At 45.4% G+C, this 14,234-nt stretch overlaps 1 protein-coding gene across 3 annotated transcripts in view; it reads right to left on the bottom strand.

The window, feature by feature from the left end:
- Nucleotides 1–14,234, bottom strand: part of phldb1a (pleckstrin homology-like domain, family B, member 1a) — an 86,961-nt gene that overhangs the window by 13,641 nt on the left and 59,086 nt on the right. For 2 of the 3 annotated variants that reach the window (XM_056284960.1, XM_056284958.1), the window contains exons 10-13: nucleotides 13,344–13,472; nucleotides 8,149–8,304; nucleotides 7,908–8,018; nucleotides 6,168–6,257 (exon numbers count right to left, since the gene is read on the bottom strand). In XM_056284960.1, coding sequence (XP_056140935.1) covers nucleotides 6,168–6,257; nucleotides 7,908–8,018; nucleotides 8,149–8,304; nucleotides 13,344–13,472 — 486 coding nt within the window. The remainder of the gene's footprint in view (nucleotides 1–6,167; nucleotides 6,258–7,907; nucleotides 8,019–8,148; nucleotides 8,305–13,343; nucleotides 13,473–14,234) is intronic. The other variant, XM_056284961.1, reaches the window with a different exon arrangement.

The following is a 14,234-nucleotide window of genomic DNA, read 5'->3' as shown; positions in this document are numbered from 1 at the left end:
CCAGGCCATCACACAGGGCCCACAACTCTCTCACACTCACACACACACACACACACACACACACACACACACACAAAATAAAATAAGTAAGATCAAATAAGGTACAATTAACACCGGATCAGAGTTGAACATGAGACCATGTGGCAGCCCCTGTAACCCGGCACTGGGTGGCAGGAGCTGTATTTGCAGAAAGTTAAGTTTGAATTTCAAGAAGTTATTTACAGAATAAGAGTTATTTACAGGGTAGTGCAGGTTTTATGCAGGGTGTCCAGATACAGAGAACACAGTAGGGAAGATAAAAAGGGGTGGGAATGGGAGGGGGCAATGTCAGGATCTGTGGGTGTCTGGGGGCTTGTTAAAAAAGGCCTACTGATGTAGGGAAGAAGCTGTTCTTGTGGCGTGAGGTTCTGGTTTGTGTAGACCTTAGCCTCTTGTCAGAGGGGAGTGTTTTGAAGATATCATGGCCATGATCTTTCCTGTTCGCCTCAGTGTCCTGGAGGTGTACCGGTTATGGGGGGATAGCAGGTTACAGCCAATCACCCTCTCAACAGAGCGAATGATACGCTGCAGTCTGCCCTTGTCCTTGACAGTGCCAGCACCATACCAGATAGTGATGGAGGATGTTAGGATGGACTCAGTGATGGCACTGTAAAAGTGCACCATCATTGGCTTTGGCATGTTGAACTTTTTCAGTTGCCGCAAGAAGTACATCCTCTGCTGTGCCTTCGTGGTGAGGTAGGTGATGTTCAGCTCCCACTTGAGGTCCTGGGTGATGATGGTGCCCAGGAAATGGAGGGATTCCACAGTGTCAACTGGGGAGCCACACAGGGTGATGGGGGCAGGAGGGGCTGAGTACTTTCTAAAGTACCCACCCATCTCCGCTGTCTTTAGAGCACTGAGCTCTAACATGTTTTTGACACACCAAGACACCAGGTGATCAATCTCCTACCTGTAGGTGAACTCATTCCCACCAGAAATGAGCCCACCAAGGGTGGTGTCATCAGCAAACTTCAGGAGCTTGACTGACTAGTGACTGGAGGTGTAGCTGTTCATATACAGGGAGAAGACTAGAGGGGAAAGGAAACAGCTTTGAGGGGAACCAGTTCTGATGATCCGGGAGTCATAGACATGTTTCCCCAGGTTCATGTGCTGCTTTCTGTCAGATAAGAAGGTAGGGATCCACCTGCATGTGGATCCCTACATGCAGGTGGATCCCCAGGCAGGTGCAGCTGGTAGAGCTTGTCCTATAACAGATCAGGGATGATGGTGTTGAAGGCAGAGCTGAAATCCACAAACAGGATCCTGGTGTAGGTTCCTGCAGAGTCCAGGTGCTGGAGGATAAAGTGGAGTGCCATGTTTACTGCATCATCCACACACCTGTAGTCTAGCCACTGAGCCCTGTAGTCCTTGGTTTTTTGGGGATGGGGGTGATGGTGGAGGTCTTGAAGCAGGTTGGTACATGGCATGTCTCCAGTGACGTGCTAAAAGTGTCTGTGAACATCGGAGACAGCTGTGTCCGATGTTCACAGACATTTCGATCGGCACAGTGCTTCGGGGTGGAGGGAGAGCCAGAGTCTGGTCCAGAAGCTTTGCGGGGGTTCTGTCTCTTAAACAGTCCGTTAACATCCCTCTCCAGGATGGAGAGAATTGTCCTTGTGGTAGGAGGGGAAGGAGCCTCTAAGGTGGGCAATTGTGGAGAGGCCAAGGCTCCTGCTGAGGCGGGGGAAAAGGAGCTGGTGGTCAGGAACTGGTGGATGGTGGATGGATGGATGGCTATAGATATGTAGTATGTGTGGTTATTATTATCATTATTATTATTATTATCATCATTTTTGTTGCTGTTGTTGATGTTATTGCTGTTACTGTTCAGTTAGAATGAAAGGTTAAGTAGCAGAACAAATGGGAAAATGAAAAATACCAGAACTTTTTTTTGTTACATTCTGGTTAACAATAACACTGTAAACTGACATGTAAGGGGTATGTTGCAAAGATAAACAATATAAATGAAATTATGCTATTTTTGTCTTTTTTTATGAATCAGGAAAAATTTAAGTTTCCTTTGTTAACCCCCTTGGGGAAATTCAGTTACTGCAAATTAACCCATCCTAGCTGTGATCTGTGTAGCTAGGAGCAGTGGGCTGCTGCCTTCATGCAGCGCCTAGGGACCAACTCCAGTTCTTTCCATTGCCTTGCACAGGGGCACAGACAGGAGTATAAACCCTAACATGCATGGGGGAAACCGGAGCACCTAGAGAAAACCCATCATAGACATGGGGAGAACATGCAAACTCCACACAGAGGACGACCTGGGATGACCCCCCAAGGTTGGACAACCCCGGGGTTCGAACCCAGGACCTTCTTGCTGTGGGGCGACAGTGCTAACCACTGGGCCACCGTGCTACCCAATCAAAGGGCCAATTAAACGAGCCACAGCGTTAAATGGCTGTACTGTGTGAAGCGGTAGAAAACTATGAATGAAAGAAAGTTAGCAAGTATTCTGCAAGGAAAATCCTGATATTTACAGAGCATGAGAATCATGTAGCCAACTTCTAATTTGTTTGGGGATGGCCTTACCATGAGCCCAAAAGGACAGCATGAAATTGGAAAGCTAACACCAGTAAGTGGGGGGTGGGGGGGTGGGGGACTTTACCTGCGTCTGTCTACGTGTGGAAAGACACTTGGCGGGAAGCGGTGGAGGACATGGCTGGTGCTGTTCCCCAGCAGCCATGATGTCCTGGTACCAGCGCTCCAGGTTAAGAGCAGACATGGCATTCCTGCTTAGCTCAGGCTGGCTCTGAAGTGCAGTGCAAGGATCGGCCGCAAGAGAAAAAAGAAGCAGTGAAGCATCAGGAGAATCAGGCAAGGTGGAAAGAAAATAAATATGGTTTGAAATAACATAGATGCATTCCTCAGAGCAATATCAAGCTATTATCAAGGAGCTGCTATGTACAGTGGTTGCTATCAATGACTGATGACAGTAACAGAGTGGGGAAAAAAGCAGTAACACAGTCTTGAGAAACGGGTTCTAGGACCCAGTGGGATAGGTATATCAACACACCTGTGCAGAAAATAAAGGGGAGGGGCCACATGCATTTGAATGGCATGAGAAGGTGGGCTCAGAGGCGACAAGCTGAAATGACTGGATAGAGGAAGAAGTGGAGGGATCGATTTTCTGCATCCCGAAGATCTGGCTTAACTGATTGACCGTGATGTACTCCTTCACATTGATGACGGGCCACCCAGACACACACACACACACACACACACACACACACACACACACACACACATTTATGATAATGGGAAAACAGTGGAGAATGTTTACAAGATGTAGTATTTACCAGGAAGCTAATTTTGGTACAATTTCAAATTTGCTTTGCTGGATGGTTCAGGTAAGAAAAGGTCAGAGAAATAAATTTGAGAGAGAGAGCAAGAGTGAGAGCAAGAGAAAGAGACAAGCTTACAGAGAGGTAGGGAGGTAGCGACAGAGAGAGACAGAGTGAGAGACTGGTAGAGAAAGAGAGACAGACAGTATACAGAGAGGTAGGTAAGTAGAGACAGAGAGCAAGACAGAGTGAGAGACAGGTAGAGAAAGAGATACAGGTATAGAGAGAGAGAGACAGGTATATATATATATATATATATAGAGAGAGAGAGAGAGAGAGAGAGAGAGAGAGAGAGAGAGAGAGAGAGAGAGAGAGAGAGAGAGAGAGGGGCGGGGGGTATAGAGGGGGGGCAGGGGTTGTACCTCGCAGGATTTAGCTGGTGCTACAGCACAAGAGAGGTAGTGCAGAGGAGCAGGAGAATTGGAGGAGGACTGGAGAGAAGCATTCCCATACATCTTATAGACATCAGACAGCCTCAGGTACTCCTGCACCCACAGCCAAAACATGAGAACACAACAGCTGAACAAGGAGCAAGCAACAGGCTTTAGCTAGGGCTGAACGATACTGGAAAAAAAAAATCAACACTGGTGTGTTTGTGTGTGTGTGTATATGTGTGTGTGTGTATATATATATATATATATATATATATATATATATATATATATACAAACACACACACACACACACACATCTATATGATAAATATTGTTAGTCTTGTTATTAAAAAATACAGAGGAGTTGTATGATTTCACCAGATATATGCAGCTTTTAACGTTCAAAGCTCCATGTGTAATGACTGTGTCACTCTGGCAATGACCAGCGTGGTTTTAGAGGAGGAAACAAGGCAGTTGTCCAAGAAGTCATTTAATCAAACCAAATTAGTTTATTTTTTTCAGATGTGCTAGAATGAAGACTACATTTTCTATCAAGCAATAAGAGTTTTAGGCTAACATGACTGATGTGCCCAATCTGCCTCACACTGCATCTTCTGCAATGTGAACGTTGCACATGTGTACACCGTGATGTGTCAAACGATATATAATTCCCCTGTAGCGTTGGCCAATACTCAAAAAAAAAAGGTCTCAGATTCACACAGCAAGCAGACAGGGGGATCACCACGTCCATGCCGCAACCCTCAGAACCAGTAAACTCCGCAGTTCCATCGCACTTGGTGTCTTATAGTCCAAGTTTCATGTTAAGAGCTGCTCTTCATAAATACATGACAAATAGCGTAATCGTCTCATTCCATTACTTTTTTTCTCTTCTTTCAGAATATCAAATTGCTGCTATCTGTATGGCTTATTGACAAAAACAACATGCACGCAGTGGCAGTGACAGGGTATGGCTTGGCTGGGCAACAGCCCAACCAAGAATTGTGTTAGCCCCACCTTAGCCCCACCATGGAACAACCAAGAAAATGACTAAGCAGAATTAAGCCAACCCAGCGCCTCCACATTAGCCTGGCATTGCCAGACCAATTTGCAAATGTGAACGGAAACTCTCATTTTCGATCTCCAAGCGGTGTTATCAATGGGCGCAGACCAAATGCCGCTATTAAAGTGATGACATCATTTTCATAAACAGAACGGACACACGTTTGGATAAATTAGCTTGCTAGCTAGCGCCATTCACATTTATTGTAAGTTATAATCCCTCATACGCACAATTACGCTGCCAGTTGTGAAACTCTCAGACACATTGTGTACTGTTGGTGTTCAGCACTATGGATAGGCCGATGTGACACATTTTTTGTGTTAATACACTACATGTTATGTTCTTGTTTTAAATGCTGCCGCCGTGCAGCATGCAGTGGACGAGTGTGCCTGACAACATGAACGAGTTGAAATAGCATGAACAGTATTGCGTAAACTCAGTAGTAGTAGTGACCGTCCACGTCTGTTGCTCTCGATGTAATTTTGCGTGTGAAAAAAGGACCGCGCAATCATCTAACCCATAGTCACCTAATGCGTGGTATTTCTAGCTGTTGGGGGGGGGGGGTGCTATTCTATTGCGTATGTATTCACATTGAAATTCTGACACTGATTTGAGCCCCGCCACTGAATGGATTAGCCCCATCGTAATTTAGCCAAAAAAAAATACTCTGCCCCCGCCACTGCCTGCACATTGGATTTAACCATCCCAGAATCCAGATGTCATGACTTCTCACCGGGTCATCTGAGTCAGTTCATCATTTTTAGCACAACTTATAATTTTCCTCAATACATTTAATTCTGGAGGTCGCTGAGCTCCCTGTGTATAGAGTGACATAGTGTAACATTTGTAATTTGTACGTCACACGCCAAGGCTTAGTTATGCAAAGATGCAAAGGATCAGAAGCTTGCAAAGACAATCTTGATCTATCGAGAGCCACAAAGCCTACTGGGAACTGTTCTCCACCACACAGTAATGCTCACTTCTTTTAGTTACACAAGAAAACAAGCAGTTAGCTGTTAGGTTTTGTCTGCAAGAGGATTTCAGTTTGAGGTTACCTCTTGTGGTCTGGCTGGAAAGGGTTCAGGACAGGGCTCAGGGGAGGGGAGGTGAGAGGATGGGAGGGAGGCAGGAGAGGGACAGGGACTATGAGGAGAACCATCCTCACAAACGAGGTCAGGTTCGCTGATGTGAAGCAGTTCCTGTTTAAAAAGCTCATCGAAGTTAAAAACCACTTGCAATCGGCATTTGTTTCTGTTCACCTCCTGTAATTGTATTGCGTTTTGAGTATCCTAGATGGCAGTGTTTGTGATGGGGCGGTGCTGTGATGTCTCATGAGCTGCAACTCACCTCTTTTGCGCTGCCGTTGTGTTTGGGGAAGCTCTTCCCGCCTGTCAGGGTGTGGTAGCTCATCTCCAGGGCCGACAGCTTGTCCTTCTCCTAGCATGCAGACCCAGCATGAACATCACTTTCATTGCTAGCCATGGCTATCAGCAATCATGTCGATCATTTAGTTTAGTTTAGTTTATTGTTTGTTTGACAGGGAAAACGCACAATTTTACAATTGCACCAGAGTTAGCCGGCAGCTAATTTGCATCTGCAGTCCCTGGGCAGGCAAACAAACAACGATTAATACAGAAGTAAAAACATAACAATGCATAAGAAAACTATTGAACAGGCCGACAAAGAACAATCAAGACAAAATAAAAAATGACAATACATCAGAAAACCAATCTCAAAAGTTACAAGTACAATCTGCTCTATTTAAAACAGTGGATATAAATAGCAATCTGGCCTACATGACAACAACATAATGAATATGAGTTTCATCTATTCAGCAACAATAAATATAAATAGTAATCTGACCTGAAACATCAATAAATAACAATCTGACCTAAACTATGACAACGGCTATAAAAATCAATCTGGCCTATTCAATGGCAGGAAATATAAATTACAATGGCAGGAAATATAAATTACACACAGTCTACGTCAGGTTGAACCTGGGATGAATGATATATTCAAATGATATATTTGAATTTATCATTCAGCTTTGACTGGGCTCATTAAAGGATAATTACTTTTTTCTTTTTTTTTACAACCTGGATCTTATTTGCATAGTTTTTGCCATCATGCATAGCAGTTATGACATCATTTTATCAACTGGCTTCATTGTGGAGATTTTGGATATGGGACCACTGCTGGATACAGCTTCACGGTGGTATCCTTTTTTTGGATTTTTTTTGGGGGGGGGGGAATCCCCCCCCCAATTGTACTTGGCCCCACTCTTCCGAGCTGTCCCGGTTGCTGCTCCACACCCCCTGTCGATCCAGGGAGGGCTGCAGACTACCACGTGCTTACTCCGATACATGTGGAGTCACCAGCTGCTTCTTTTCACCTGACAGTGATGAGTTTCACCAGGGGGAAGTAGCGCGTGGGAGGATCACGCTATTCCCCCCAGTTCCCCCAAACAGGCACCCCGACCGACCAGAGGATGCACTGGTGCAGCGACCAGGACTTACCCACATCCGGCTTCCCACCCGCAGACACGGCCAATTGTATCAGTAGGGACGCCCGACCAAGCCGGAGGCAACACGGGGATTCGAACCGGCGATCCCTGTGTCGGTAGACAACGGAATAGACCGCCACGCCATCCAGACGCCCACGGCGGTATCTTATGGAGCAACACAATACGAGCACCACAACATGTTTCAACAAGTCCAGTTATCCAAGCCACATATTTGGAAATGAAAATGAAGTGCAAGTTAAAAGTTATTATCAGAAATGTCCAATATCATTAACGACCCGGCCAGTGTACCTGAGGAGTCACAGATAATGTCAGATCCTGTACACATTCTGAGACACAAGGTCCAGGTTTGCTTTGTTGTTGTTGTTAAAACAAGAGGTTTAAGGCTCGTGTAAAGCTGTCTAGTCGTTGGCCTCATGTCCAACATCTCCAAAATGATAGGTACTGAAGATGACAGGTAAAATGACACTGTGTCCGATATGAACGATGGCAAAAAAATATATATTCATTCAAGACCCAGGTTGTAAAAAACTGGAATAATCCTCTAATGTCAAGAGGCTTACCTTCTGCAGCAGCTGCAAAGCCAGGCTCTTGTCTTTAGTCATCCTCTCACGGTCCTGAGCAGCCTGCAGGCCCAGCTGCTTGGCCTGGGCCTCCAAGGCCATCATCTTCTCCTGAGGGCCGACATGTCAAATCCCTTTTTGTAAAACGGTCATATGGCCCGAGTCTCAACCCGTGTCTTACCTTGCTCTGTTGTTGGAAGAGCATGCGTGAGTGTGGGCGTACATCCTGCACGTGGCCTACCTTCCTCTTGGTCACGCTGCGATGGTATTCTGCTCTCTCCTGGAGCAGCTGGATGGTCTGGGACTCCTTCCGCTCCTCCAGACTGCTCTCCTCTTCAAGCTGGCAGAACTCCAGCTCCTCAAACTTCTTGGTCCCACACTCCAGAGCCTCAGCCTCCTGCTCACACACACACACACACACACACACACACACACACACACACACACACACACACACACACACAGATCATCCTCACCTTCTGAACACACTGAAAAACTGAAAGCAAGGACTTGACAATATACATTTTACAAAATATTGATTCAATGACAGACGGCTATCATGTTAGATGAAATTCAAAATATGGAAAACTTGCAATCTTTTTGGAAAGGAGTGGGAAGATGGCTGTTAATGACAATACTGGTTAACCGATCGCTAATTGGAGTTGGCCTTCTCCAGCATTCAGAATGAGATATTGGCAGAAATGAAGCAGTTATATAAATGGGTGAGGGCCATGTGCACAACACAGGGCTGGAAACGAGAAGAATCAGAACAGAGAGCATGAGGCTGCGTGATGGCACCACATCTGGAAAGGAGACATCTTGACATATGTATTTTTAATGGTTTTGAGAAATAAAATCTGAATTTGTGAATTAATTTGGCATTTTGAAAATAAAATCTTATAAAGGAAGAAACTTGCGAAGAAATTTCAAAAGTGGCTATTTTAATATTTGACACTGCTGTTCTCCTGACTGAGACACATCTGTAGAAATCCAATGAATCGCGTTTCAAACCATCTCCAGATGTAGCTTAGAGCCGATCTGCAAAAATCGCTTTTCATGTGTTTTGTTTTTTGCCGTGTAGACTTTCTAAACAGCGAAGGCGTATGAGTTTAAATACTTGAGGTCGACTGTCCAAAGTAACGGGGAGTGCAGAAGAGAGGTGGAGAAGAGAGTGCAGGCAGGATGGAGTGGGTGGAGAAGGGTGTCAGGAGTGATTTGTTACAGAAGGGTACCAGCAAGAGTTAAAGGGAAGGTTTACAAGATGGCAGTGAGACCAGCTATGCTGTATGGTTTGGAGATGGTGGCACTGATGAAAAGACAGGAGGAGGAGCTGGAGGTGGCAGAGTTGAAGATGATAAGACTTTCATTGGGAGTGATGAAGAAGGACAGGATTAGGAACGATTATATTAGAGGGACAGCTCAGGTTAGATGGTTTGGAGACAAAGCAAGAGAGGCAAGATGGAGATGGCTTGGACATGTGTGGAGGAGAGATGCTGGGTATATTGGGAGAAGGATGCTGAATATGGAGCTGCCAGGGAAGAGGAGAAGAGGAAGGCCAAAGAGGAGGTTTATGGATGTGGTGAGGGAGGACATGCAGGTGGCTGGTGTGACAGAGGAAGACGCAGAAGACAGGAAGAGATGGAAACGGATGATCCGCTGTGGTGACCCCTAACAGCAGCAGTCAAAAGTAGTAGTAGTAGTAGTAGTAGTAGCAGTAGACTTTCTAAGGGCAAGGCAAGGGGAAAAAAATTCACGTGTTTTCATGAATAAAGTTGGATTATTGGAATTAACATCGATCCCTAACTTTGAGAATCAAGACAAAATCTTGAGGAAAACGGTTCTGAGGTATTTTCCTACGTTTCCTGAAGTCACTCGTCTTCAGAAGAGTGCCAGCCGTCGCCCAGTAACCACCACCGGAGCAGCACAGCTTTCAAATAACCAACGTAAAGGTAGGCAACGTCAACATTTCTACTCTTTAAGACATTTCAAAATTTAATGATACATGTCAGAATTTTGTAATTTCAACATTTGTTTGTTAGATCGTTGAACACTGCTGTGGTTACTGGAGGGTGGTTTGCACTTCACTCATGATTTCATAGAACATGCAAAAACAGATTTTGATCTTTTTCCTCAAAGTTCTGTCTCGATTCCTAAAATACATCAACGTTAATATTGAAATTCCCACTTGATTCCTAAATTTCAGTTTTAATTCTAAAAAATATCTTCCTATATACGCTGATGAGCCAGAACATTATGACCAGTCATGCCTAATACGCTGTCGGTCCTCCACGTGCCACCAAACATCGCCGAGGCGTGGACTCGACAGCCCTGCACGGACCAAAAACTGCAGCCCTATATAGGGACAATTTAGTAATGCCGATCCACCTGACCTACATGTCTTTGGACTGTGGGAGGAAACCGGAGCCCCCGGAGGAAACCCACACAGACACGAGGAGAACATGCAAACTCCACACAACTCCTGGCCCGACAAAGTCTGCAATTTTTCAGCCCAAGCCCCACCCGAGACGGACACCAGTATCACTTTAAGCTCTCTCTGACACACGCAAACCCACACACACGGCATGGTCAATCGTCACGTGTAATACACGCGGACATGTGTGTGTATAATATTTATAATTAATATAACAATATCTGGGCGACACAGTGGCGCAGTGGTTAGCGCGGTCGCCTCACAGAAGGTCCTGGGTTCGAGCCCCGGGGTAGTCAGACCTTGGGGGTCGTCCCGGGTCGTCCTCTGTGTGGAGTTTGCATGTTCTCCCCGTGTCTGTGTGGGTTTCCTCCGGGGGCTCCGGTTTCCTCCCACAGTCCAAAGACATGTAGGTCAGGTGGATCGGCATTACTAAATTGTCCCTATATATATATATGTGTGTGTGTGTGTGTGTGTGATGGCCTGGCGATCTGTCCAGGGTGTCTCCCCACCTGCTGCCCAATGACTGCTAGGATAGATAGGCTCCAGCATCCCCACGACCCCGAGAGCAGGATAAGCGGTTCAGATAATGGATGGATAGATAACAATATCTCACACAGTGGCCTGTGTGTGCTCTGCATGTATATGTGTACAATGAAAGCAGAGAAGTTAAATCAGCCGAGGTCCGACCCAAGCTATAAAAAAAGGAAATTGACTCGAGCCCGAATTGTTTCAGCCTGTTGGGTTTTCACTTGCTGGCGAGCACTGAAGGAGAGGATGGGGATGAAGAGTGACGTGGAGTTGGCCTGTAAACTGGAGGCATGTCCTTCTGGTGTCCTTGAGCCGGGGAGGAGGGGCCCTCTTTGAATGTTATATTTACAAACCACAACCGAAAAATCCTACTCATTGTGCTTTTAAAGAGCAACTATACCCTAGACCTTTTAGTGAGTTTAGTAACATGTACAGGTTAAAAACTATATAAAGGCTAACAACATGGAAGGCTGGGCTTGGTACTCGGTGATGTAAGCATAACTGGATAAACACAGCTGCAGATAACACTAATGGGTCTGTTCGATTTCGGTGTACCAACACATCTATCAGCATTGACAGACAGAGCAGGAACTAACAACTGTCAGCAGTACTGTCGGTGCTGGTTCTTTGGTACACCTAAAGCCAGCAGATCCATTAATAATGTTATTATCTGCAGCTGTGTTTATCCTGCTATGCTTACATCACAGAGTACCAAGACCAGCCTGCCATGTTTTTAACTTTTACTTTTCAACCTGTAGATGTCAGCAAACTCACTAAAATAGTCTGTTTAACCCTAGGTCTAACATTAACCCTCTTTCACTTTGTGATGCTCAGCATTTTGATGTATGACATTTGGTGTTTAAACTTGAATATTGCATTACTTGTCATAATTTGTCTGGGCTTCTAACATTTTTACAGCACTAGTGTGGTTGGTTTGTACAGAAAAATTAACTTCCACAGATGTTATACACCGATCACCCAAAACATTAAAACCACTGACAGGTAAGGGAATAAAATTGATTATCTCGGCACAATGGCACCTGTCGAGGGGTGGGATATATCAGGCAGCAAGTGAACAGTCAGTTCTTGAAGTTGATGCGTTGGAAGCAGGAAAAATTGACAAGCGTAAGTATCTGAGCAACTCTGACAAGGGCCAAATTATGACGGCTAGACGACTGGGACAGAGCAACTCCAAAACGACAGGTCTTGTGGGGTGTTCCCTGTATGCAGTGGTCAAAAATGGTCCAGGGAAGGACAACCGGTGAACTGGCGACAGGATCATGAGCGTCCAAGGCTCATTGACGTGCATGGGGAGCGAAAGCTAGCCTCTGTCCACCCCACAGAAGAGCTACTGTAGCTCAATTTGCTGGAAAAATTAATGCTGGCTGTGATAGACAGGTGTCAGAACACAGTGCATCTTAGCTTGCTGCGTATGGGGCTGCGTAGCCGCACACCAATTAGAGCACCCATGATGACCCGTCCACCGCCAAAAGTGCCTACAATGGGCATATGAGCCTCAGAACCGGACCATGGAGTGATGGAAGAAGGTGGCCTGGTCTGGTGAATTATGTGTTCTTTTACTTCATGTGGACGGCTGGGTGCGTGTGCATTGTTTACCTGGGGAAGAGATGTCACCAGGATGCACTATGGGAAGAAGGCAAGCCATCGGAAGCAGTGTGATGCTCTGGTCTGTGTGCTGCTGGGAAACCTTGGGTCCCGGCATTCATGTGGATGTTACTTTGACACGTACCACCTACCTAAACATCGTTGCAGACCAAGTACACCTCTTCATGGCAACGGTATCCCCTGATGGCAGGGGCCTCTTTCAGCAGGATAATGCACCCTGCCATGCTGCAAACATTATTCAGGAATAGTTTGAGGAACACGACAAAGAGTTCAAGGTGTTGCCTTGGTCTGCAAACTCCCCAGATCTCAATCTGATCAAGCATCTGTGGGATGTGCTGGAATAACAAGTCAGATCCATGGAGGCCCCACCTCGCAACCTACAGGATTTAAAGGACCTGCTGCTAATGTCTTGGTGCCAGATACCAGAGGACATCTTCAGAGGTCTTGTGGAGTCCATGCCTCGACGGGTCAGAGCCGTTTTGGTGGCGGGGGGGGGGGGGTCTACACAATATTAGGCAGGTGGTTTTAATGTTTTGGCTGATCGGAGTATACTGGTCACTCTAACAAAATAGCGAAGACATATTTGCTAATAGTGAAGACAAAATGAGCCTTTAAAATTGACACGATAATGTCAATGAATGAATAATGATAATGTCCAAAGGAATGAATAGTAATGAATAGTAAATGGCTAGGAAGAAGTGCAAGATGAGCAGACTATCGGTAGTTCTGTTTTACTGGTTCCGATAGTCATGTTGTGCTTGCTTGCACCTTCAGTATGTTTCGGCTCACAACATACTTTAGTGTATTAGAACTCACTGTTGCCAGCCAGTGGGCTGTGTGAGAACACTGACCCTGCAGAGCTGCTCCTGCAACTGTTCCCTTTGAGACAAGGGGCATTTATCAAACTGCCTCTTCAGCTCATTGTACTCATCCCTCTGCCTCTCCAGGACCTTCCGCTCAGCCGACACATTAGCCCTCCCCTAAAGACACACATAAACACACACGTACAATACACACACGCACACATATTCAGTACACACCCAAATATACATGCACACACACACACACACACACCACACACACGTACACGTGCACACATACACACACGGCCCCAGCAGAAATAAAAAAAACACACACATCTCAAATCCATGCAGCCAAGCCTCACAGGTTAGAGGCCAGGCTAGTTAAAGTGAATGAGGAGTAAAGTGGAGGTTAAGAGTGCCAGGGTCAAGGGGTTAGCAGTTGCCAGGCTCATATTTTCTTTTTTCAAAAATATGGAATTTATATGGTTCTGTATCAACGTCTTGGTTTCATACGCACCCAGATGTAAGCCCGTTGGTACACCTGAGTCATGTGTCTGCTGTTTCTTTATCACAAGAAGCATCAGATACTGAAGAGAGCGAGAAACTTTGGGACTGGTGTTTAAGACACAGCGATGTTTTGCTAAACAACCAATTTAAGTCATTGGAGATCTGAGAAGTGTTGGTATTCGGTATATTTTTGGTACAGTACTAGAGTACAAGTAACCCCCTGTTTACGTTTTCTTGTTTATTTCAAAAAGCAAAAATATTAGCTTATTTTTTTACTTTCAATTTTCATCAAGATAGTTGTTAAGAAAGCCTCTATGGATTTTTTTTTCAGGGGGGTCACATCAGGTCACCCATGCAGACTCTAAGATATGCATCACTGATGCAACAGGGTGTGCGTGCATCTCATATGTGTGACATTCACATGCAGTTTTG

The sequence above is a fragment of the Lampris incognitus genome, chromosome 8 (assembly GCF_029633865.1).
Source record: "Lampris incognitus isolate fLamInc1 chromosome 8, fLamInc1.hap2, whole genome shotgun sequence".
In the NCBI taxonomy this organism is placed as follows: domain Eukaryota; kingdom Metazoa; phylum Chordata; class Actinopteri; order Lampriformes; family Lampridae; genus Lampris; species Lampris incognitus.
Note: the sequence above shows the minus strand (reverse complement) of the source record. Positions and strands in the feature narration are given on the sequence as shown.